General features: G+C 34.4%; 2 protein-coding genes and 2 long non-coding RNA genes across 4 annotated transcripts; 2 read left to right on the top strand and 2 right to left on the bottom strand.

Moving 5' to 3' along the window:
- The first annotated feature begins 962 nt into the window (after positions 1–962).
- LOC110227250 lies at positions 963–7,601 on the top strand. The gene is made up of 3 exons (XR_002331025.1): positions 963–1,316; positions 1,545–1,643; positions 7,486–7,601. It is a non-coding gene; the product is annotated as an uncharacterized LOC110227250 (long non-coding RNA).
- Positions 7,602–11,541: 3,940 nt separating this feature from the next.
- LOC110227237 (replication protein A 70 kDa DNA-binding subunit B-like) lies at positions 11,542–12,233 on the bottom strand. Its single transcript, XM_021020839.1, has 2 exons — positions 11,828–12,233; positions 11,542–11,746 (listed from the first exon to the last, which is right to left on the bottom strand). Exons 1-2 carry the CDS (start codon positions 12,010–12,012, stop codon positions 11,614–11,616), a joined length of 318 nt encoding a protein of 105 aa, XP_020876498.1. The 5' UTR covers positions 12,013–12,233; the 3' UTR covers positions 11,542–11,613.
- Positions 12,234–12,447: 214 nt separating this feature from the next.
- On the top strand, positions 12,448–14,354 carry LOC110227249. Its single transcript, XR_002331023.1, has 4 exons — positions 12,448–12,613; positions 12,957–13,105; positions 13,275–13,383; positions 13,962–14,354. It is a non-coding gene; the product is annotated as an uncharacterized LOC110227249 (long non-coding RNA).
- Positions 14,355–17,892: 3,538 nt separating this feature from the next.
- On the bottom strand, positions 17,893–19,687 carry LOC9310930 (thioredoxin M2, chloroplastic). Its single transcript, XM_021020820.1, has 2 exons — positions 19,345–19,687; positions 17,893–18,385 (listed from the first exon to the last, which is right to left on the bottom strand). The coding sequence occupies exons 1-2, from the start codon at positions 19,586–19,588 to the stop codon at positions 18,069–18,071; spliced, it is 561 nt and encodes a 186-aa protein (XP_020876479.1). The 5' UTR covers positions 19,589–19,687; the 3' UTR covers positions 17,893–18,068.
- Between the last annotated feature and the right edge of the window lie 2,230 nt (positions 19,688–21,917).

Raw genomic sequence — 21,917 nt, 5'->3', positions numbered from 1 at the left:
AATAAAAGATGATACGCCTCAGGTTTAGTAATGGTCAGTGGTTTTCAATTTCATCAATATTTAATTAAATACCTTTAATGCGATTAATTTGATAAGTTAGAATTTAAAAAAGGAAAAAAAATAGCGATAATCAAAACATGAGACCAGCCATGAATTAATTTACCAGTGAAAACATTCAGTGCAATCAAACAATATTGGCAAACATATCATGATATGTTTACAAATTTACATTATCCATAAATATCCTAAATTTCGTTTCCTTTTGTGCATATTTGACCCGAAATATTTGCCATATACTACCAAATGTTTATCAGTTTATGTAGTAATACATTATCCAAAACAAAATATATAATCTCTCTTTGACATTCATTTTTTTTTTATATAAACCTTTTTGACAATTGACATACTTAAGAACTAGATGTTAACCCGCGGTACACCGCGGGCATAAATATTATTTGATTATTTTATTAATTATTAATTGTAATATTTTATTTGACATAATACAATTTTTTATCAATTTAGATGTATAAAACTCAATATACTTCTATATATTTAAATGTATAAAACTCAATATAGTTGTATATATCAATTTCATTTTACTAAAATAGATTTTAAAAATTTCCAGTAGATCAGTTACTTGTATTCAAATTATGCCATTTCCAATTTTATAAAGTTAGAGAAATAAGATATTGTATTTGATTTCATTTGAATCTATTGTGTTTAATAAAAATACAATTTATGGTATATATGAACATATTTTTGGTGGAAAAGATATAACAATTTTAAAAGTGTGTAAATTTAGAAGATAAAGTGTTTTGGATTTAATTTATGTCATTAGTAATAGTTAGTTAGATAAAAAAGTTTGTATAGAATAATTAAATTAATATTACTGTATTTGGTCAAAAAAAAAAAAAAAAAAAAAACAAACCAAACACAAAAAAAAAAAGCAAAACCGAAGAAATGGCTTGGTTAGATGATACCAAACCGGTCGGTGCCTTAACGGAATTTTCAATTCCGACAGGCTTAGATCTTCAATTCACGATCCTCAGCAATCTTCAAGCTCTGAATTAAGCTTCTCATACTATCAAGATTTCGATTAATGTTTCGGATTGCAAATAAGTTCTCTCAAATTCGATTTTGATTGTAGCAGAGCAAAACCTCCGGCGATTCAAATCTCCATGCAGCATTGAATATAATCTGGCTACTTCAGTATATGCATGTAAAGGTTGGTGCTATAAACCGAGTGCGTAATCAAGCAATGGAGTACAGAAGACAAATCAATCAATTGTTCATTTCATAATCGGATCATTCTAAAGGTTAGTGATTGTTCAACTCGATGATTGAAACTACAATTGTTTGTTAAGGTATGTTAAAAATGTAGTAATTGATGGTGAATAATAGGTAGAATTGGTAGTAGTTTATAGAAATGAATCAATCTACTATAACTCAGGTAAACGAATATATTATAGTGTTAACTGAAATTCTAAGAGAAGCATAAACGCTTGTTCAACTATTGATCTTAAATTCACTTTGAAATATGCTAGTTTACTGAGCCTAAATCCAGCACAAAGTCTTACGAAGATGGACAGAGAAGTAAAAAAAAACAGAAAGAGAAGAATTCATCAACTCCATAAGAAAGCAAGGTTAGTCTCCAGAAACCAATCATGTATGAAGAATAGTGTCTTAGTTTCAGTGTTTTATTTTAAACGGAAATTGCAGAACTTAAGAGTATGAAACTGACTTCAGATTAGTTCAGTATGAAGATAGACATTTGATTGCCGATCTCCTTGCATCTTTGAGTTTGAAACTGTCTTGTTTATTAGAAATCACGTTCCTACAATAGGAAAACAAAGACTGATGCATTAAAATGGTGTGTGGTGGTTTTGCATACCATAACTGAAATCTTAAAAAAGGAAATGGTAACTAAACTTACCTCTTTCAAGGCTTTCACTGTAGAGAAAGTCTAAGTACTGATGCGTCAGTCAATGTTTTGGAACACTTCCTTGAAAACAACATTGGTTGTTTTCTTCTCAATCTTCCCTTCTTTGTTGAGTATTAGTATACGCAAACCTTTTTTAGAAGTCACTCTAGACAACGCAACATATAGTTGGCCATGAGAGAAGACTGGTTTAGGCAAGTAAAGTCCAACTCGCTCAAGAGATTGGCCCTGACTCTTATTGATAGTCATAGCAAATGCAACTGATAGTGGAAACTGTCTTCTACGCATCTTGAATGGCAGTTTTGTGTCTGAAGGAGTAATGTTTATGAGAGGAACAAAAACGATATCACCAATTCTGTCTCCTGTTATAACTCTTGCTTCCACAATCTGATTACAAAGCTGCGTAATCTGAAGTCTAGTGCCGTTGCAAAGGCCTCCTTTAGGATCTAAATTCCTAAGCAACATAACAGGAGCACCAATCTTTAAACGCAAAGCATGATTAGGCAAACCTGAAACCTTGATACTGTTTAAGAAATCTGGAGTAATAACAGGATTGCTAAGAGCATCAGAATCTGAAGGATCTATACTATCAGCAGATAGATAAATTCTTTCTGGACCTGTAGAAAACAAAAGGGATATGATTAGTTGATTAGAGTAGCAACTTAGCAATGATTATAAAATAACCAAATAAACAGTAAAGACTTAAAGTATACTCACTATCCAGATGCTCAAGCATATACTGATTGATAGTGTTGACATCATCATTTTTTGGTGCTAGAATAGCTCTCGCTTGAAAGAATTTAGGATCACGGATTTCATGAAGCTTAGTTGGATCTCCATAAATTTCCCTAGTAATTGCTTCTATTGGATTGTCTGCTTCTGTAATCAACAAATCTTCAGGAATATCTATAACCACTTCACCATCATTAGGCTCATTGATCCTACCATCACCAATAGCTAACAACCAATCTGAGAATTCTTGGATTTCTTTAGCTTCCTGAGCACTTAAACTGTTGTTTAGTAGTCGCATGTTCTTGGTCAACTTTAAAACCTTGCAGTGATCCCAAAGGTATGAAGCATTTAGAGATGACATAACAATTTCTGCTCTACCAGCACCAGTAATAACAGGTAGTACTTGTCTAAAATCACCTCCAAATACAACTACCTTTCCACCAAATACCTTGTTCTCTGCGTGTTTGATAATATCGCAGAAGCTTTTATCTAAAGCTTCGAAACAAAACTTGCTCATCATTGGCGCTTCATCCCAGATTATGAGAGATGCTTCTTTAATCAAATCTGCCAAATCTGATTTAGCTTTGATCTTGCAAACAGAAAACTCATCAGGATTCAATGGAATAGAAAACCTTGAATGTGCGGTTCTTCCTCCTTCCAACAACAAAGAAGCAATGCCACTGGAGGCGACATTAAGACATATTAGACCTCTACATCTAATAGCCGCAGAGAGTGTCTTCCAAATAAATGTTTTCCCTGTTCCTCCAGAGCCGTAAACAAAGAAAACTCCACCTAAACCATTGAATACTGCGCCGGTTATCTCATTGTATACACCTTTCTGTTCAGGAGTTAGCTTGTCTCTCCACTCGACATGCTGTTCTTCCAAGTTAGATTCGATGTTATATCTCAACTCATCGACAATAAGACGGTTTGAATTATCAATCCCCTCTCTTGTAGGCTTAGGGAAATGATCAAAATCTTCTAGAGTTCCTCCATTGAACAACATAATTTTCTCTATCTCCTGTAGGGTGTAGTTCTTTATTTGAGCTTCTGTGAGTGTAAGGTCTGCAAATAGTATTGTGGAAGTTAAAACAGACGATTTCTGAATTGGACTGAAAACATTATTTAAATAGTAGAGAAATGGATCATAAACCTGGATTATTGTACTCTTCTTTCTTCTTAGCCAAAATATCTTCAGATAATAGATGCCATGTTGCTGACCAAACATGTTCTGGTCTTGCTAGAGACATAGAAAGAAGCAGCATTGAAAAAAAATTCCTCAAAACAGGAGCAAAACTATGCTGACCTAATTCAATCAGACCATCTATGTAGACCTGATCATCATCTAATATGCCACGTGCAAAACATGCTTCTTTGTAAGATGGATAAACCACACCTTTATATGTCTTTATGTCATCATAACTCTGTGGACCTCTGACTATGTTTAGGAGGACTCGAAGATAGTATTCATCTTCCATTTTCCTAGGGACATAATTAATACGACCCAAAGACCAGCCTCTAGATCTCTTCTTAAACAACTTGTTCTTTCCGTCCCAAGTAAAATAGGCTGGTATTTCCGCATATAGACAATCTCGTGCACGCTTTCCATTCTTTCCAACTGCATTTTTTCTATTCAATGTCAACCAAGCCATAAACTGAGAATCCTCATTGGATATACGTTCGATAACATCTTCTATGTTTCCCTTTGGATCGAAATATACTGGTTGCTTTCCTTCCACATGAAAAGATAATTTCATGACTGGGGTTGATCTATGTTGAATAGGAAATTTGAAAATTCTCCAAACAGCCTCTGAAGCTGATACATATCTATAGACATCAAAAAAACTGAATAAATAAAATTGTAACAGGATAAAAACTCACTAATTTACATTTGGTTAAGTTCATAACATACCTGCAGTCAAACCAATCTTTTATTTCATTCTTCTTTTTCTCATTTGAATTTGGATCTTGAGCTGGATTTGTTGTATCACCAGTTGCTGTAGCACCAGTTGCTGTAGTATCAGTTGCTGTTTCCCCTGTTGATGCCTGATTCAATGGCTCAACGATAACTGTAACACGATCTGGGCCTTTGTTTATATACTTAAATAAGTATTTGATAGAACCATTCTGATTGCACCATTCGACATTGATATGAGCATTATAGCGAAGCGAGAGCTTCTTATTATAAGGCACAACATACCTATTGTCACATTTAACATCACCTTTCTCGATATAATCTTCTGTGACCCTCCTCCTATAGATAGGATAACCATCAATACCAACCTTAGTGATCTCTTGATGTTTTTTAGGATAAAGCTTAGAACACTGGCCATCAACCATACACGGAGAATTGGGATTTGCTGAGCCACATGGTCCATGAATCATTGAGTTTTTGATAACTTCATATAGCTCTGGTTCTTTTTCTTTGTCTGGAATTTCTGCAGAAATGATCTTGTCAATGTCGTCAGCTGTTGGTAGTTTACTATTAGCATCCATAAATAAGAGGATGTGAGCATGAGGCAATCCTCTTTTCTGGAATTCAACAGTATACATAGCTGGAAGTGGAAACAAATCAATTGTTAGGGACAACAAATATAATTTTCTGTATTCTTCTAATTGAAACTGACACTGTAGAATTAAAAACTTACATGCAACTGTCTTGCCAAGCATTTTCCTTTTTGTTAAGTCTTTCATTAAAGAATCCAGCTTGATTTTAAATATCCTTGCCACGATGTCGGGTCTATCATCAGCAGTTAATCCTCTTGCTTCACAATATCTTGTAATCTCAGGCCACTTAGGATTACATGTAAAGGTAATGAAAAGATCAGGGAAACCATAACGCTTACAGATAGCCATAGCATCGTAATAGCTTTGGACCATATATCTAGGTCCACCAGTAAACGATGCTGGAATAAGAATCTGATTTCCTTCTTCAGCTAAATCTTTGTTTCCAGAGTTAGCAGCTTCTTTAATGGAGTTGTAATTATCGCATCGTAGCTTAGACTGATTAAACTTGATATAAGCAAGGCGGTTTGATTCAATAGTTGTATATGCATCACACAAAAACTGTTGGAACAACCTCTTTGTTTCAAGCAGAGTATGACACTCATTTTCCCTCTCTTGAATGCGGAAAGCAAACCACTGCCTCATACTTATACACTTTTTCTTCTTATTGGTGCTTGATTTGTAACACTTCTCAATACCAGGCCTGTAGCCATCTTCACCATAACAAAAGATTAGAGGGTATTGTAGAGCCAAATATGAAATATGAATCTGGCTTATCCGCTTTAGGCGACCATTGGAGGATTTTTCAAGTATTATGTCACGAACTGGCATGTCAGGAATGAAATCACCAGGGATCAAAGCTGCAACCTCTGCTGCTGTAGGCATATTGTATTGCCTCCCATCAACACCCGGACGATCAGCAACAATACGCATATGAAAGGGTGAATCATCATTAGATTGAAACCTCTCTCTTGCAGACCTGAATTTTTTGACATAAGGGTTTGAATCATTAAGCATTTTTATTATTGCTTCAATCAGTTCCTTGTTCACTTTTTTTTTCCAAGAGGTAGAGCTTTGGTTTTTACCCTTGCTGCAATGATAATAAGAAAACACATAGTTAGTTAAGGTACATCTTAATATAGAAGCAAAGGTAATATATCAATATTTTGGGTCTTAAAATACTATTATAACTCTTACCCAATCACAGTAGCTCTCTCAGCAACTTCAGTTTCAGTATCAACTATATAAAGTTGTGAATACTTAGCATAATCCCCAGCAGCAGGTTTTAATCCACCAATTTGATGATAGTTTCCTCCTTGCAATCGAAACATTGCAGGTCCTTTACCTTTAGGCATAGATTTATCTACCTTCCCACCAAGGGAGGTCATTGCAAAGAGCATGTTATAAATCCGTAAATTCTCTCTGAAATTTCTGCTGATTGCATCTTTCCCTTTAAGAAGCTTCTTTATAAGCTCTGGTGATTCCTTGAGAAATGGCAATTTCACTGTGCCTTGACCACAACAGAGTGTAAATATGGGATCGGTACGAATGTTTCTTTTGTTTATGCGCTCATCAAACCACATCAAAGCACCACAATACTTACACTTGTATGTAGGATCACCATGATCTAGATAGCCTAAAGGTAAAATAGAGTGTTACTAATATTTACTTTTCATAAGTATGCTATATGAAAATCAAATAAAGTTAAATAAAAAGGTATGCAATAAGTTCTAACCTGTTTTCTTTGCTTTTGCTGCTGCCCTCTTTGTGGGGACATTTTTTCTTGGCCGACCTCTTTTCTTAGGCTGATTTATAGTTTGAGTAACTGCTTTCCTTTCTACACTTTTCCTACTAACACTTATAGTGGGAGTAGTGAATTCAACAGTTGATTCATCAGCTGAACAACTCAAATCAATAACTTCTTGTGGAGAATTAAATATCTGTTCAACATGAGGTTCCTGAATAGGAGCCGAGTAACATTCTTCTAATTCATCTTCTGTGCTGCTAACAGAGTAGTTTTGTGTACCATCAGATTCACTGTCATTCATTCCAATATAATTAATATCCTCTATACTTTCATCATCAGTGCTACAGTCTGTAAAGGTTGGTAGTACGGGTTCTTTTCCTTTTCCTATGAAGAAAAAAACAGATATTATTAAGTAATGTATTTAGGTAGTAGATGGAAAAACTCTGAAAAGTAAGACAGTATCTTAAGAGATGTCTGTTACCTTTGTCTGTAGGAGAAAATGATGCATTAGCAAAGGCGTCTTGTAAATTTCTGATATGGCAGTTATTTTCTTCTGGAACAGGTGTATAGCCTGACGGTTTACCTAAGCCTGAAGTAGGAAGAGCAGTACCAAGTGTTTGATGTGTCTGTTTTGCACGAAATGATTGCTGCTGATTGGGAGGGGTCTTACGTGTGTCATCATTTCTGCAAGCAAGATTGGTAATATCTCTAAACACTCTGCTAAAGGCTGATTTGAGTGGAACAGAACTATTTGTGTTCAAGACATTAGCTTGAGTAATTTGGCTCTGTAGTGTTGGAGTCTGAAATACACGTGATCTTTTAGCTGGTTTAGGAGAAGAGTTCAGGTCTAGTAGAGGGTGCTTAGGCTTACAGATAGTAGTTTGAGTAATTTGGCTCTGTGATGTTGGAGTTTGACCAACCTGGACTCGTTTATCTGGTTTAGGAGAAGAGTTCAAGTCTAGAAGAGGGTAGTTAGTCTTAGAGCAAGGAGCTTGAGTAATTTGGCACTGTGATGGTGAAGTTTGACCAACCTGGACTCTTTCCTCTGTTTTAGGTGAAGAGTTCAAGTCTAGAAGAGGGTAGTTAGACTTAGAGCCATAAGTTTGAGTAATTTGGCTCTGCGATGTAGGAGTTTGAATAACACGGGATCTTTTAGCTGGTTTAGGTGAAGAGTTCAAGTCTATAAGAGGGTAGTCAGGCTTTTTTTTCATAATTGAAAACAAAAGACTCACAGCGAGTTTATGCAAAATGGTGCTTTTGATAATCAATGACCTTCATATTGAAATAGCCTTTTCGAAATTAAATGGCAGATACGCCAGCAATCCACTAATATTGATCTGTTGAGAAAATATAGTTACTTTCTATATTCTAGGCATTGAGATAAAGTTAGATGGTTCAATGAGAATATTTTCATAATCTGTTCAATTATTTTGTTAGTGATTCATATAATAATTGATAAGTTTTTAAAGCTAAGTTTGGTTGATAATTGCGCAGATTAAGGAAATACAGGAAGCAATGAAGATCTTGATTGATGCTTCTCTAAACCATACCAATACCAATAAATAAGGTATGCTTTCAAAACAGTTTCTTAAACCAAATCATTTACTTGACTAAAGTAACAAAATGGCCAAAATATTTAGGTTTCTGATTTAGTTTGAATTAAATTCATAACTAAGTTGTAACCTTTATATATAAATAGGCTTTAGTCTTAAACTTGTAGACATCAAAATATCAAAAAACCACACAACTTGTAGCCCAATATCAATACAGATTAAAATATTAAAGAGAAACATAGTTTGCAAACTCTTGTGCAGAGTTGCAGTAGTAGTTAATAAAACCAAAAGAAAATTAAAAAACATTCAGAGTTCAAAAGGGAAACTGAAAACATAACACCTAAAATTCAAGTTCTCCATAAGAGGTAGCCACCGTAGCATATCCACCGATATTCCTCACAACTATTAGTTCTCCTCAACCATCTCCATCATGACATCTTCCTCATCACTTGAAGTATCTTCGAATGAGCGCCTAACAGAAAATAGTTGCATTTATATTAACACAGAAAAATGAAAACATTAAAGAAGTCTAAAATACAAATGATACTTACAGGTAGCTTGGTATGTCTAGCTCATAGAAAATGGGATCAATGTACAGACGTGAACAGCAAGATTCACTCATTAAGACATTGTTTCCTATAGTACAATAATGAACACAGTCAATATAACAATGCAAATATAAGCTCAGCAAAAGCAAACTCTCATTAAAACCTACCACAGTACGATGAGATCCTCCAGAAACGCAAGACTGCAACTATCTTATCATAGTTGTAGTCTACAGAGCTAATTCTCCTGGACCAAGCGTTGACAAAGAACTCACACCACTTACCAATAGCAACGCATTTGATAGTCTCACCCCTAGATTTCATGTAGCCATTAAAGCATATTGTTTTTACCAGATAAAACATGATAACAAACTTCATTATCTTGTACAAAAATAGACAGAAATATTGATAACTTACACATTGTTAGCAATCTTGAAACAAACATAGCGAGCTTCATAATCTGTCTCCCCAGGACGACAAACAAATGGAAACCTTCCGATGGTTGAAACAGCAGAGATCACACCCATAGCATCTAATTAAAAACACAACACATAATGGTCAGAAAGACATATAGAAAGATAACTATATAACTTGAACAAAGTGTCTTCTATTACCAGTCACATAGGTTCCATCATCTGGATGAGGGTTTCTGAAAGAATCAGGAGTCACAAAATCAAAGAAATTGCTATAACCCTTAGATCTAACAGGCCAAATGGTTGTTTGTCTGATACACCTAATCTGAAGTGGCATGGCTGCAAATCTGGTTTGGTATTCTGAGGGTACGACTGGTTGGAAGTCAGACATGTAATACCACAAACCTTCTTTGAGTCCAGGTTGAAAGTTCCACATGTAATTGTCTCTAGGAATTGTTGCATCGCAGAAATTACCCTAAAAAAAAAAAAAAAACGTTAACAGACAGTAAGTAAAAAAACTCATAAGATGATCTTCACTATGTTTTAAAACAGAAGGTAAGAATTTCAAAAAAACCTTCTCATCTGCGAGAATCATGGTGGTTAAATCACCATTCAATGGTGGATTGTGATGCCAGATACGCATTATCTTAACATAAACCCTCCAATCTGTAGAGTTAACGCGAATTTGGGAAAGAAGATGCATATCAACCATTTTTTTAACTATTCTGCTCTGCTTTGAAAAGCGAAGTTACAATGTTTCTCTCTGTATGTCCTTCACGATAGGTGAAGTTGGTTATATAGAGAGATTGAGTAAGAGGCATAAAATTTTTAAAGAATAAAGAGGAAATCGAAACGTTATTACTTGTTTTAACAAAAATTAGATATTTTTTAGATTATAGAGAATCATTGGTAATGATTGAAAAAGTTGTCAGTTACCAAATGATTACTTTTAAAGATACACATTGTACATTGTAGATTTATCTTTTATCAAGTTACCTGTTACTTATGGAAGCTAGATTTGTTTTGCATGATTTCTTATCGAAGTTCCCAAATTAAAAGTAACTATGATTTCGTGTACATTATATATAGACATTATATATTAATATTACATAATTTTAATATCCTGTATATATATCAAGTTAATTAATATTCTCATTTAGTTATAGCTATATATTCATTTGTATGTCTATTATTAGACAAATGAATTAGGTATATAGATGAAGTTGTAGTATTAAGTCTTTTTATTATTATTGCTATTCTAGTATAGAATAAGAATATAAATAAAAGAAATGATATAGTGAAAGCTAGTTGCATTCGTGAAAGAGTAACAATAGAAAGGAAACAGAAAACAGAATAGCAAGAAATAAAAGAAAGCAAAGTCTTAGAAATCTGAAAGCAATAAGAAAACAAAGCATGGAATAAACCGGTTCACAGCAACCATTGTTCACTTCTTTTCAACCTTGACCTTCACACCACCTTTAACACTTTTTCCCTCCTTCTTCACCTCAAGTGTGCCCACTCCACCATTGGATACAACATTGTTAATCTGATGGTCATATTTGATAGCATCATCCTTGATCACCACAGAAACATTGGGAGCTATGTCCTTCACATTTCCCTCTTGATCTTTAGGAATAGAATCTTGATCACCAAAGTCAATAGGTTCAATGCACAACTTCTTAGAAGAAGAAGAATGATCAGAAGAACCGGGAATGTCGGCATACACACGTTTAGATGATGGAGTGACAGAGTCAGAAGTCTCTTGACTCATCTCCAGCATTAGTGGCACCTGTAGTTAAACAAAGGATGAAATTAGTACTATAGCCTAGCTGGTGAAAGGATCCATGTACTTCTGCTTGTGTTATTCAAAAATGTTCTGTCACAACAATTACCTGATCACCAGACACTATAGATGCAGGATTGACCAACTCCTGAGAATCCTCCAGCAACTGTTCTTCAAGCAAAAGGCCATCTTTCTGCAAAACTTTAGAGACCTTGTATATCTCCTTCCCATCCCAGATATTCTCTTTCTCAACACACACCAGGAAAAGGAATGTCCTTCCATATAGATTCCTAATTGCATCTGGTATGTTGTCTGGGTCATCAATCTAAAATTTAAAACATATCAGGAACTTGTGTGACTAATACAATGTAGACATATATTTAAATATAAAGTAGTTCATGAAACCTCATCAACGGAACCATTAAGCACAGATGGAGCAGACTCGCCAATGATTTCAGAGCAAACTGAATCAAAAAGTAACAGTTTAGCCTCACCAGTGTTGTCCATCACATTAGCATAGAGCATAAACCTGCATCAAATGTAAACAATTATGTAAGATATCTATTTTACATTTACAGAATAATAAAATGTCAATAACGTAGTTTTTCACCTAGCCACGACATTAGTGACAACAGATTTGCAAGTGTCACACCAGAACCTCGGCTTCTTCCCTTTGTTATTCACACCATTCACACCATTCACTCCATGGTGGATATGTGTGACTTTCTTGTTGCAAGCACGACAACTAATGTAATACCATGCCCAGTCGGTATCAATTGCATAGATAGTACACATTAACCTTGCCTTGCCAATCTAACAAAAACTTTAGATATGAATATGGATATTTATAGACATTAAAAAGTATTTGTAATGATAGCTTACTCAAATAATTACCTCGACAGAGTTAAGGAGATCCAAAATGGTCTTCCTAGGATGATCTAAAGAAGTATCATCCTGATTGGCAACAACAATCTCAAACTTTGGGACTCTTTCACGAAAGATACACAGTGCACCATCAGTTGGGAGACTATATGTCAATAACATGAAATATATAGGTTAGTTCCATAGTACATCTATATAAGTAGGCTAAAGATTTAAATCACATGAAATGATTACCTTTGAACAAACACAGCAACTTCAGGGATTGCTGGATTCACAAAAACTTGTGAAGCATCAAATGAGTTAGACAAAGTCTTTACACCTGTAGAATTTTAATAAGATGTATGCACCATGACTTTGCTCTAAACAGTATCAGTATATTATTAAGGCTGGTAAGATTCTGTTTTATGTACCTTTAAAGGATTTGATCTTCACAAACCTCAACAAACATACAACAGGACGCCCACCAGCAGTTTGGCTTCCTCTGTACACAGTCTCAGCAAATGATCCCCACAAGGTAACACCGATCCTTTCATCACTTTTTATTTACAAAACAGAACATATTATGTAGGATCATAGTAGATATATGGATAAAAGATTGAAAACACTTACGTCTCATTTCTCATCTCAAACTCAATCTTGCTAGTTGGTTTGTTGTTGGCCTCAAGAGTCAACAACTCTCCAATCATAACAATCTGGCCAATAACATCTATAAAAGAAAAGCAGAGGTAAACATATTTCATGATCTGTTTGTAAACTGTTGTTTATCGCATTTAATATATATATAAATAAAAAATATACTTACCAACCAATATGTATGGATTAAGATCTCCATTTTGAATTCTTTTGAAACTGGCTAGTGTCAGGTAACTTGAGTCAGAGACAGGATCACATGGAAATACATGAGTTCCATTTGTGAAAGTCATCTTATATAGATGAGAGGTTGGACGGAATTGGCCACTGGCATAATTGAGAGCAAAGATCTCAATGAAAACCCAATGACCAACAGGTAAACTTGAGACATATCTGCTCACCAGTTCTTTCTTCACAGTAGCATGAATCTTCTTGCCCTGTGAAAGAACAAAAAACAGTAGAGTCAGAAAAAATAATAGCTTTAAAATGGTTTAATGTAAACTAATTCACAGTTAACATTGGCTACTGAATTACCTCCATATCAGATAACACCAACTCTAGAGTTTCACCAGTGTTGGCTGTGTACTGCCGCCAGGAGTGAAGTACCTTCACTTGGACTCTCCATTGTGTGGTGTATGGCCTGACATCTTTGAGGTAAGCAAATGTTGCAGCAGCCATTGTTTGATGGTGTATGGTAAGATCTAATGTTTAGATTAGAGGCTGTGAGGGCTGATGATAATGAGAGGTTAGACATGGAACTATATATAGGGTCATATATTAGGTTAAAGAAAACTTGATCACAAAGCATATTGGTATCGCAATCTTGACCAAATCGGCATAAAATCTTAGCATTGCTATAGTTATGGAAGTTAGATAAATGGTTAGCAATAAATAGGATGTGATCATCAGAAATATTTGGGAAGGAGAAGATAATGTAAAGATACTCTGGAATGATATGAACAGAGGATAGGTGGGAAACATAAATTCAATTAGTAGAGGGAAATACATATTTGGAAGTAATTTAAATAGACATGATATGGTCTGTGAGCAGTTATTTGTTTTGATTGTGTAAATATTAGTGGAATCAATTAGGTATTATTAGCATCATTTCGATATTTGATTATGGAAATAGTTTATGAATATGTCAAGTGCGAAATAATAGCTTAGTAGAGCATCAAAACATATTTGGAAGGAATTTAAATTGACAGATACTGTAAATAACTTTAATGCAGATTGCCTTGGCGAAAATAAAGGAACAACGGAGATTGCATTTGGCGAAAATATACTTAAGGTATGAGAGATGTTATTTGAATTGATTTTGGTAAAAATAAGTAGAAGAATTAAAGACAACATGGCTTTATTTATTAGTTTGAAATTAATACAACATCCCTTAAATCTCTTATTCTAGATCCGAACAGAATTAAACCGGGTCAAACCCGGATCCAAAAGAATTAAAGCAAAAAAGTACTGTAAAAATGTTAATATAGATATCAAAAAAGTTATTCATCAACTAAGAATTAAGATACGTCACTAATGGATTTAGAGTATGTGAGTATACGTAATGGTAAACTCGATGGAGATTGTGTTCTTAATTAATTTACTTCGGTAAAAAAAAAAAAAAAAAACCTTTATTATTATGTGTAACGGTCGTGTGATCGTGTCACAAATGTCATACCGCTTTCTTTAGGTGCATTGCATTCACCCACATTCATGTTTGCACACATTTAATTTTTAGTAAAAGAATATATAAATGCAGCATAATAACCAAGTCAACATTTTGTGAATGTTGACTATATACGATCGCCGCCGCTATATCTATCTACTCATATATGTCAATGTTATCAAGAAAACATAAACAGATCATTGTTGAAACAAATTTAAAACAGTTCAATAAAAAATTGTCCCCAACATTTCAATAGTTTAAGGATATTAAGAAAACAATGAAGTAAGTGCAATATTATTGGTAGTCTCTTAAGACAACTTTTATGTTAAGAGACATGTCTTATAACTAACAAAAATGTCTTATTTAAGAGACTTTTAGTAGTTATAAGATATGTCTCTTAACATAAGAATTGTCTTAAGAGACCATTAATAGAATCGTCTAAATAGATAGTTGGCAACAAGTAAAATCAATGAAGAAGAAGTAAAGTTTTACTGTAAAACCACTGACCAATTGGGGGTAACGGAGACATGATTAATATTTCTTAAGTACATAACGTTATAAACTAGTACTATAACTAAACTAATAAATTAAGAAACAATGGAAGTCGGTGATTGGGTGAGTGAATAGAGAAAAAGGACTAATGAGAGATCGAAGATGGCTCTCTTCACGCTTTTGTCGAAGCTTCTTCACAAGTAACGGTCAATCTGATTAAAGAACCTCACGAGACACGCATTCTTTTGCTTAATGGGACTTCTTTTTTTTAGTAACATTTTATTAATCTTGTAATTTACGACTAATTGTAACGGTCATTTTATTGGTAACGGTCAATCTTGTAATTGTAATTTATTTTAAAATTAATTAGAAACCGAATCTTCAGTTTTTTTACTAATAAACACAATTAGTTTATACGGATTTGGTGTATCGTCGGACTAATTCTCCTGACGCGGACGTAGATCATTCCATTTCGCATCTTCGGAAAATAATTGGTGTCTTTGGTTTCTCGTAATGATTCAATATTCTGATAGTCATTACAGTATTTAGTACTCATAATGAACAATATTCATCAGTAAAACACATCTCAACGTTGAAAAAAAAAGAAAAGAAAAGATGTTGCTACATGGAATTGATATCACATAATATGCATTCTGAGTTATAAACATTTCATTCTAGTCAAACTAGACAACGAGAAGATCATCAACTTCATGTTTCTAATTTTGTTTTTCTCTATATACTGTGTATTTTTTCATTTTGATATGTAATCGGGTTTCACTATACAATATTTGTTTCATAAGGATGAAAGCCCATTTATCGTGTAACGATATCAGAGGGGAACAATAATTACATATATCATTATGTTGATTGTTAAGAATATTAAAACTTCAAGTAGTTTCATCGTTATTCTAACAAAATTGACTATCATAGCAATTACATCAGGAGGACAATAAACATATCTATCGTTTTTTTTTCTCCCTCATTTATTTAATCAAGCTGCAGCATGTTTGGTAGGAGAATATAGCCGACAATCAAAATCAAATGATTAAAAAATTGTCAGCTTGTTCATTTTAAAACATCAATAAAGTCTTCGTTTAATTATGCGTTATCAAACTATCTAAGAACCTCAAATGGGGGTTAGGTTTAACGAAGTTGTCTGATATTGACTTGCCTTTGTTTCAATATTTCACACATGTTCTAATTTTTATCATCATTATGCTCATGTTCCATATATGTACGTCGTGACTTCTTAAGGTCGCCAAAGTTTGACACAAACAAAAGAACACGACAAAACCATTTACAAAGTCCAAATGATAATATTATAATGAGAGTTGATACAAAAAAAAAGTCATCACGAAAATGCATTTATAAAAGTCCACTGATAATATTGACCTTATCTTCAGCCTAAATATATAATTCTCAAATCGAGGACGGCAACAACAAAATATATATATATATATTACCAATAGAGAGATTTCATCCGATTTACACTTTCGTTCATACCTGATTTTTTTAGCTTTCGTTGGTTTTTATATCTTTCAGGCATAAAACCCAAAATGAAAGTGATTTTTTTTTTTTTTTAATTTAATGGTAAATTATATTCAAAAGAAAAATAAACGTTTCTATAATCAATGCAAACTTTTCTTAAGAAACATTTTAGATAGCCAAAATATCCTCTTTATAGTCTTGATGCAAACCAGGCTTGTAAACCGCCCTCGTACTTCAGAGCTCCCCCACCTTTAATCGTGTTCAACCGGTTGGGCACATTTTTGTCTATCGTCTTGACCAGCATTTTCGTCGGGGTGGGTTGTTCCCCATGTCTTCTCCTGTTCCGTTCGCTCCAGATTAAGTGTATAGAGTTCTGGAATGTATACCTCAACAAATAGCTTTTTATCTTGTCCCAATCATTTCCTACATGAACCTCATTATCTCACGCCAATTCTCTTTAAATTTTTCCGAAAGAAGTCCCAAGACTAGATCTTTGCAAACCTTGTAGGAGTACGGGCATAAGAAAAACAAATGGTCTCTTGTTTCTATGGGTTCGTCACAGAAAACACAGACTGAGTTCGCATTTTGATTCCAGTTTAACATTCTTTCCCCTGTTGTGAGTCTGTTCTTGATAAGCAGCCAAGTGATGAAAGCATATTTTGGAGTTGCGTGGAAAAACCAGATCTCCTTATACCCCTCCATTGTCGGCTTAGCAGTACGAATTTGGACCCATGTTTCCTTTGTTGTGAATCTCTTTCGATAACAGTTGTTTTTCCCACGCCAAAGAGCTATATCTACCTCATGTTCACGCCGGTTCTGTTTCTGGCTTTTTATCTCTTCCTCCACACGGTTCAAAATGAAAGTGATTCTACCCTTATACAAGTTTGCTACGGTATGGTTTTTGAGTTTTTATTTATTTTTATTTGTAAGCACACACATTTTAATTGATTATATGGAAACATTCGCTTCTTCGACAACAAATGATATGGAATGCAAATGGTTACCCAAACTATGTAAGAAAAAACAATGGTCAATAGTTTGGGTCGAATTTTGTCCAAGACCGGATCAACAACTCTAGAAACTCCAAAATCTTGTCGGGAACTATGGATCAGTCCACGAAAGTCAATTATTCGGTTTTTATTCATTTTGTCCTAGTTGACATATCCTTATCCGTAAATTGAGTACACACATAAATTATGGTGCATTTCTGCGCTTATGCAAAATTAAGAGATATCTCAAACGTAATCTCCTTTGCTCGTGGATCGATAAAGAGCTTTGCGTACATACGCTCATTAGAGTATCACAGAATACAATCTTGAATACGAGGAGTTTTAGAATATGTTAACAAACCTTAGCGTGTGTGTGTTCATCAAAAAAGTTGCAGAACCGAACAATCTTAATTTCTCATGGCCAAAAAAAGATCCCACCAATGTTTTGATTAATGGGGTTCCATTAGTCTAGTCCAAGATTGATCTTTGATTTCTTTAGTTCCGCATCTCAAAACATCTTCAAACCAGCGGTAAAAATCACATAAAGACATGACACCATATTATTTATCCAGGTCTAGATGTTCAGTGATGAAGAAAGATACAGCGGAAGAAACAGATAAAGCTATAAAGAAAGCTGAGTTACAGAGATAATGAGAACGAGAGCGAGAGAGAGAATGATAGAGATCTTACAGACTCACAGTGAAATTTCATTGCAAGAACTTGTCAATACTAGATGTGAGTGTGGTTTTGGGCACTGCACCAATGATTGTATCCTTCTTCTCTCCATTGACAAAGATCATGATCGTTGGGATGCTTCTAACTCCATACTGGCTTGGGGTTGAAGGAGATTCATCAGTGTTTAGTTTGTAGAACTTGATCTTCCCGGTGTACTGTTGTGCTAGATCATTCACGAGCGGGTCAATCATCTTGCAAGGTCCACACCATGGTGCCCAAAAGTCGACCAATACAGGCCCATCTGCCTTAAGAACTAGAGAGTCCCATGTTGAGTCATTGACCACTGGAACTGCAAGGATCAATAACAAAAATCAACACCTTATTGCTAAAGATTTTAAAATCACGAATGAAAGCAAAATATATTAGCCAAGATAGAAGAATAATATGCTTCATGAGTAATAACCAAAGAGACAGCTGACCCGTTTATCCATCTTCAGCCAGATGGGTATGTTGTAACAAGTCTATATGATATTTACTAAAGCGATCTAGAAATGAAAATGTCTCAAAACATAGATTTGATAGATGAGCATATCCAATGAAGAATAACGCTTCATGTTTTCACCAGAGAGGAGATACCAATGACTGAGTTAACATTGTAGCAGATAATCCTGCTAATCTCATTAAGTACATTATCACGGGAAAGGACTTACCTATCTAAAATCGTAGAACAGCAATGCTATTGATAACCAAAATCGCTATCTGCTGGTATAGATCCCAGAATCAAGATATGTTTACTCTAAAGCACAAAATCCACATTCTTCTCTCATGAGCCAAATAACTGTTTATTGTCACAATGTGTATGATCCAACCAATAAAGTATCTGAGTAGGTACCCAACCTAATTTCTAGGTTGTTCACTTAAAAACTGCGAAAAAGAATTATACATTTCCTTGCTAAAATATCCACAAAAAGAAGAGATCCTAAAATGTATCATTCTTCAATTTTCACGCAACCAGCATGAATTGTTCCTCTAACAGAAACCTCATTTTCAGCATGAATTTCCTCAAACGTATCCTCTCCTAAAGAAACTCTTCTTCCTCCAGATTCAGTAATCACGAACTAATGACAAGTTTTTAGCAGATTACAAATTACTAAATGAGTATAATAACAACACAAATTCAAGAACCTAAATTCTAACTACCCCACACAAACCAATCATAAACACAAAATCAGTTCAAAATCCATCAACCAGCAAGAATCAAGACCAGTTAATAACCAAAAATCGAAAAGGAAGAGTGAGAAAACATACTATCGGTAGTAGTTTCCTGAGCTTCACAGACGATAGCTCTTCGTAATCGAGAAACCCTAGGATGATGATGAATCGAGGTCAACGAAGCCGGAGAAAGAGAAAGACGGATTCTCAAACCTGATGATTCCGGTAACACGGCGAACATCCGCCGAGAAGAGAGAGAAGAAGCCGATGGTGAGGATACGATTTTGGTCTCGGAACGGAGAGAAATCGGAGGACGAGAGGTACAAGTGAAAGCAGCCATGGCTCGATAGATAGAGGACGAGAGAGATTCTCCTAATCCCCAAGTGTAAAATAATATCCAGATAGAGAAATTAAAAAGATAACGAAACTATGGAAGAGAAACTGATGCACATGTTTTTTATACATCAAAACAAACAAATAATGTTTCTTTTTTTCATTTTTTGAAAAAATTAAGTTAAAAATATTTCTGTCAACTCAAAAACAATTTAACTACGGGAAAATTTCCAAAAAAAACTCAAACTAATTTTTATTTAGACGTTTAATGCCCAATTATTTTGGATTGGAATAAAAATACCTCATCTAATTATTTGTGGTTAAAAAATACCTCATATATAAATTATTGGTAGAATCGAACACGCAACTTAACGACTGTTAACGGACGTAACGGAATTATTTGACGGTGTTAAATTTTAAACTCATATATTTTAATCTATATATACAATCTGTTTTACATGACTTACGATTATGTTGTTGTGGCTTGTTGGTAACATGTGACTTTATTTAGTTTACAAGCTCGGATTCGAGACCAACTGAATGTCATTTTAGTTATTTTTTTGGGTTTTTTTTTTTGTTTCTCTAAAACCCTAGACGTCGACCAGTGGCGGAGATTTGTGGCGGGGGAGTCTGTGGCGGAGGTTTGCGGCGGGAGTCTGTGGCGGAGGTTTACAGCGGGGGAGTCTGTGGCGAAGGATTACAGCGGGGGAGTCTGTGGCGGAGTTTTGCGGAAGACGTAGCGGTGATTTATGACTCGATCTAGGAGCAGAAGAGTCTAAAAGCCTTGAAAATTGCGGAATTAGAGGCTCTTGTTCATAAGTTTGATGAAACTATCATCTCTGCGACTGTAGTCGACGGCGGAGATGGGGAGGAAACAAATCCGATAAAGGACTATATTTGACTGGTCGGCGGCTAGGGTTAGAAAAACAGGGAAAAAAAAAAAATTGTCCCAGAAATAACCAATCACGCGTACAGTTGGTCTCGAACCCGAGCCTAGTCGACAACCGAAGCACGCGTTACCAACAGGCCATAACAACATAATCAGAAGTCTTCTAAAACAGAAGGTATATATCGATTAAAATATATAAGATTAAAATTTTCACACCATTAAATAATTCCGTTACGTCCGTTAACCGTCGTTAAGTTGCGTGTTCGATTCTACCAATAATTTATATATAAGGTATTTTTTAACCATAAATAATTAGATGGGGTATTTTTATTCCAATCCAAAATAATTGGGCATTAAACGTCCAAATAAAAATTAGTTTGGGTTTTTGTCGAGAATTTTCCCATTTAATTACGGTTACGAAACTTTTTTGGGAAATAATAAAAAAAAAATGAATTTTCTGATTCGTTGAGCTGTAGATATGATAACGGAAAAGAAAAAAATTATTCAATTTAGAAAAACAAAAACCCTTAATATAATTAATTTCGGATGATAAAAACAAAAAACAAAAACCGTTAATATTTTTACGTTTGGGTAAGATCGTGCTCTGAATTAGCAATCTGTTAGCCCAGTAAACTTTTGAGATATTCCCTATTGGGCTTATATTAGGCCCATTTATATATTTCGACTCTAGAGAATTGGAGTCGTAAGCATTCGGATTTCACTTCAGGATTAGCCATTAGGATATCAAAGCTGATATTGTGGATACTAGTTATTTACAATATATACATGTTCTCAAAATCTTTACTTTTTAAGTAACTTTTAAGAACATGAAAAAAAAATTTGATCGTTTTGAGTTATTTAAGGATGTGTTTTAAATTTTTGCGACAAAGTCGCATCATCGACTACAAAACAAACTATTATAGCGATTGGTCGTTACGTTGATCTCAGTCGCCAACAACTACTAAACGAATAAACTTTTAGTCATTCATACTAGTATGAATGTGTTATCATTTAAGTTTATAAACGGTTTGGTCTAGACTCTCAAGACATTTTTGTAAAAATAATTCTTATTAATCTGCAAACGATTTTTCTGCAACATTTGTGTTAATAATCTATTGGCCGTTGCTTGTTTATGATCTTCATACTTGACAGCTAAATCTTGGTTGATGGTTTAAACCAAAAAAAAAGTGAAAACGGCAGATAATAAAACCATTTTGAAACTAAGTTTCTATAATTGGATTAATTTCTAGACGTAGGAGAATGTTGAATTTATTCTCTTCATGTGAAAACACTTTTAATAGGTCACCCACTTCAAGACACTAAAATATTTCCATTAACTCATAAAAGTCCCACAACAAAACTCTAATTTTGCTTTTCACTGACTTTTTCGATTTAAAGCAATGTTAGATCGACAGTCAGAAGCAAAGAAGATTTAGATTAAAATGTG

Source organism: Arabidopsis lyrata (assembly GCF_000004255.2).
Source record: "Arabidopsis lyrata subsp. lyrata unplaced genomic scaffold ARALYscaffold_6, whole genome shotgun sequence".
NCBI lineage: Eukaryota > Viridiplantae > Streptophyta > Magnoliopsida > Brassicales > Brassicaceae > Arabidopsis > Arabidopsis lyrata.
Note: the sequence above shows the minus strand (reverse complement) of the source record. Positions and strands in the feature narration are given on the sequence as shown.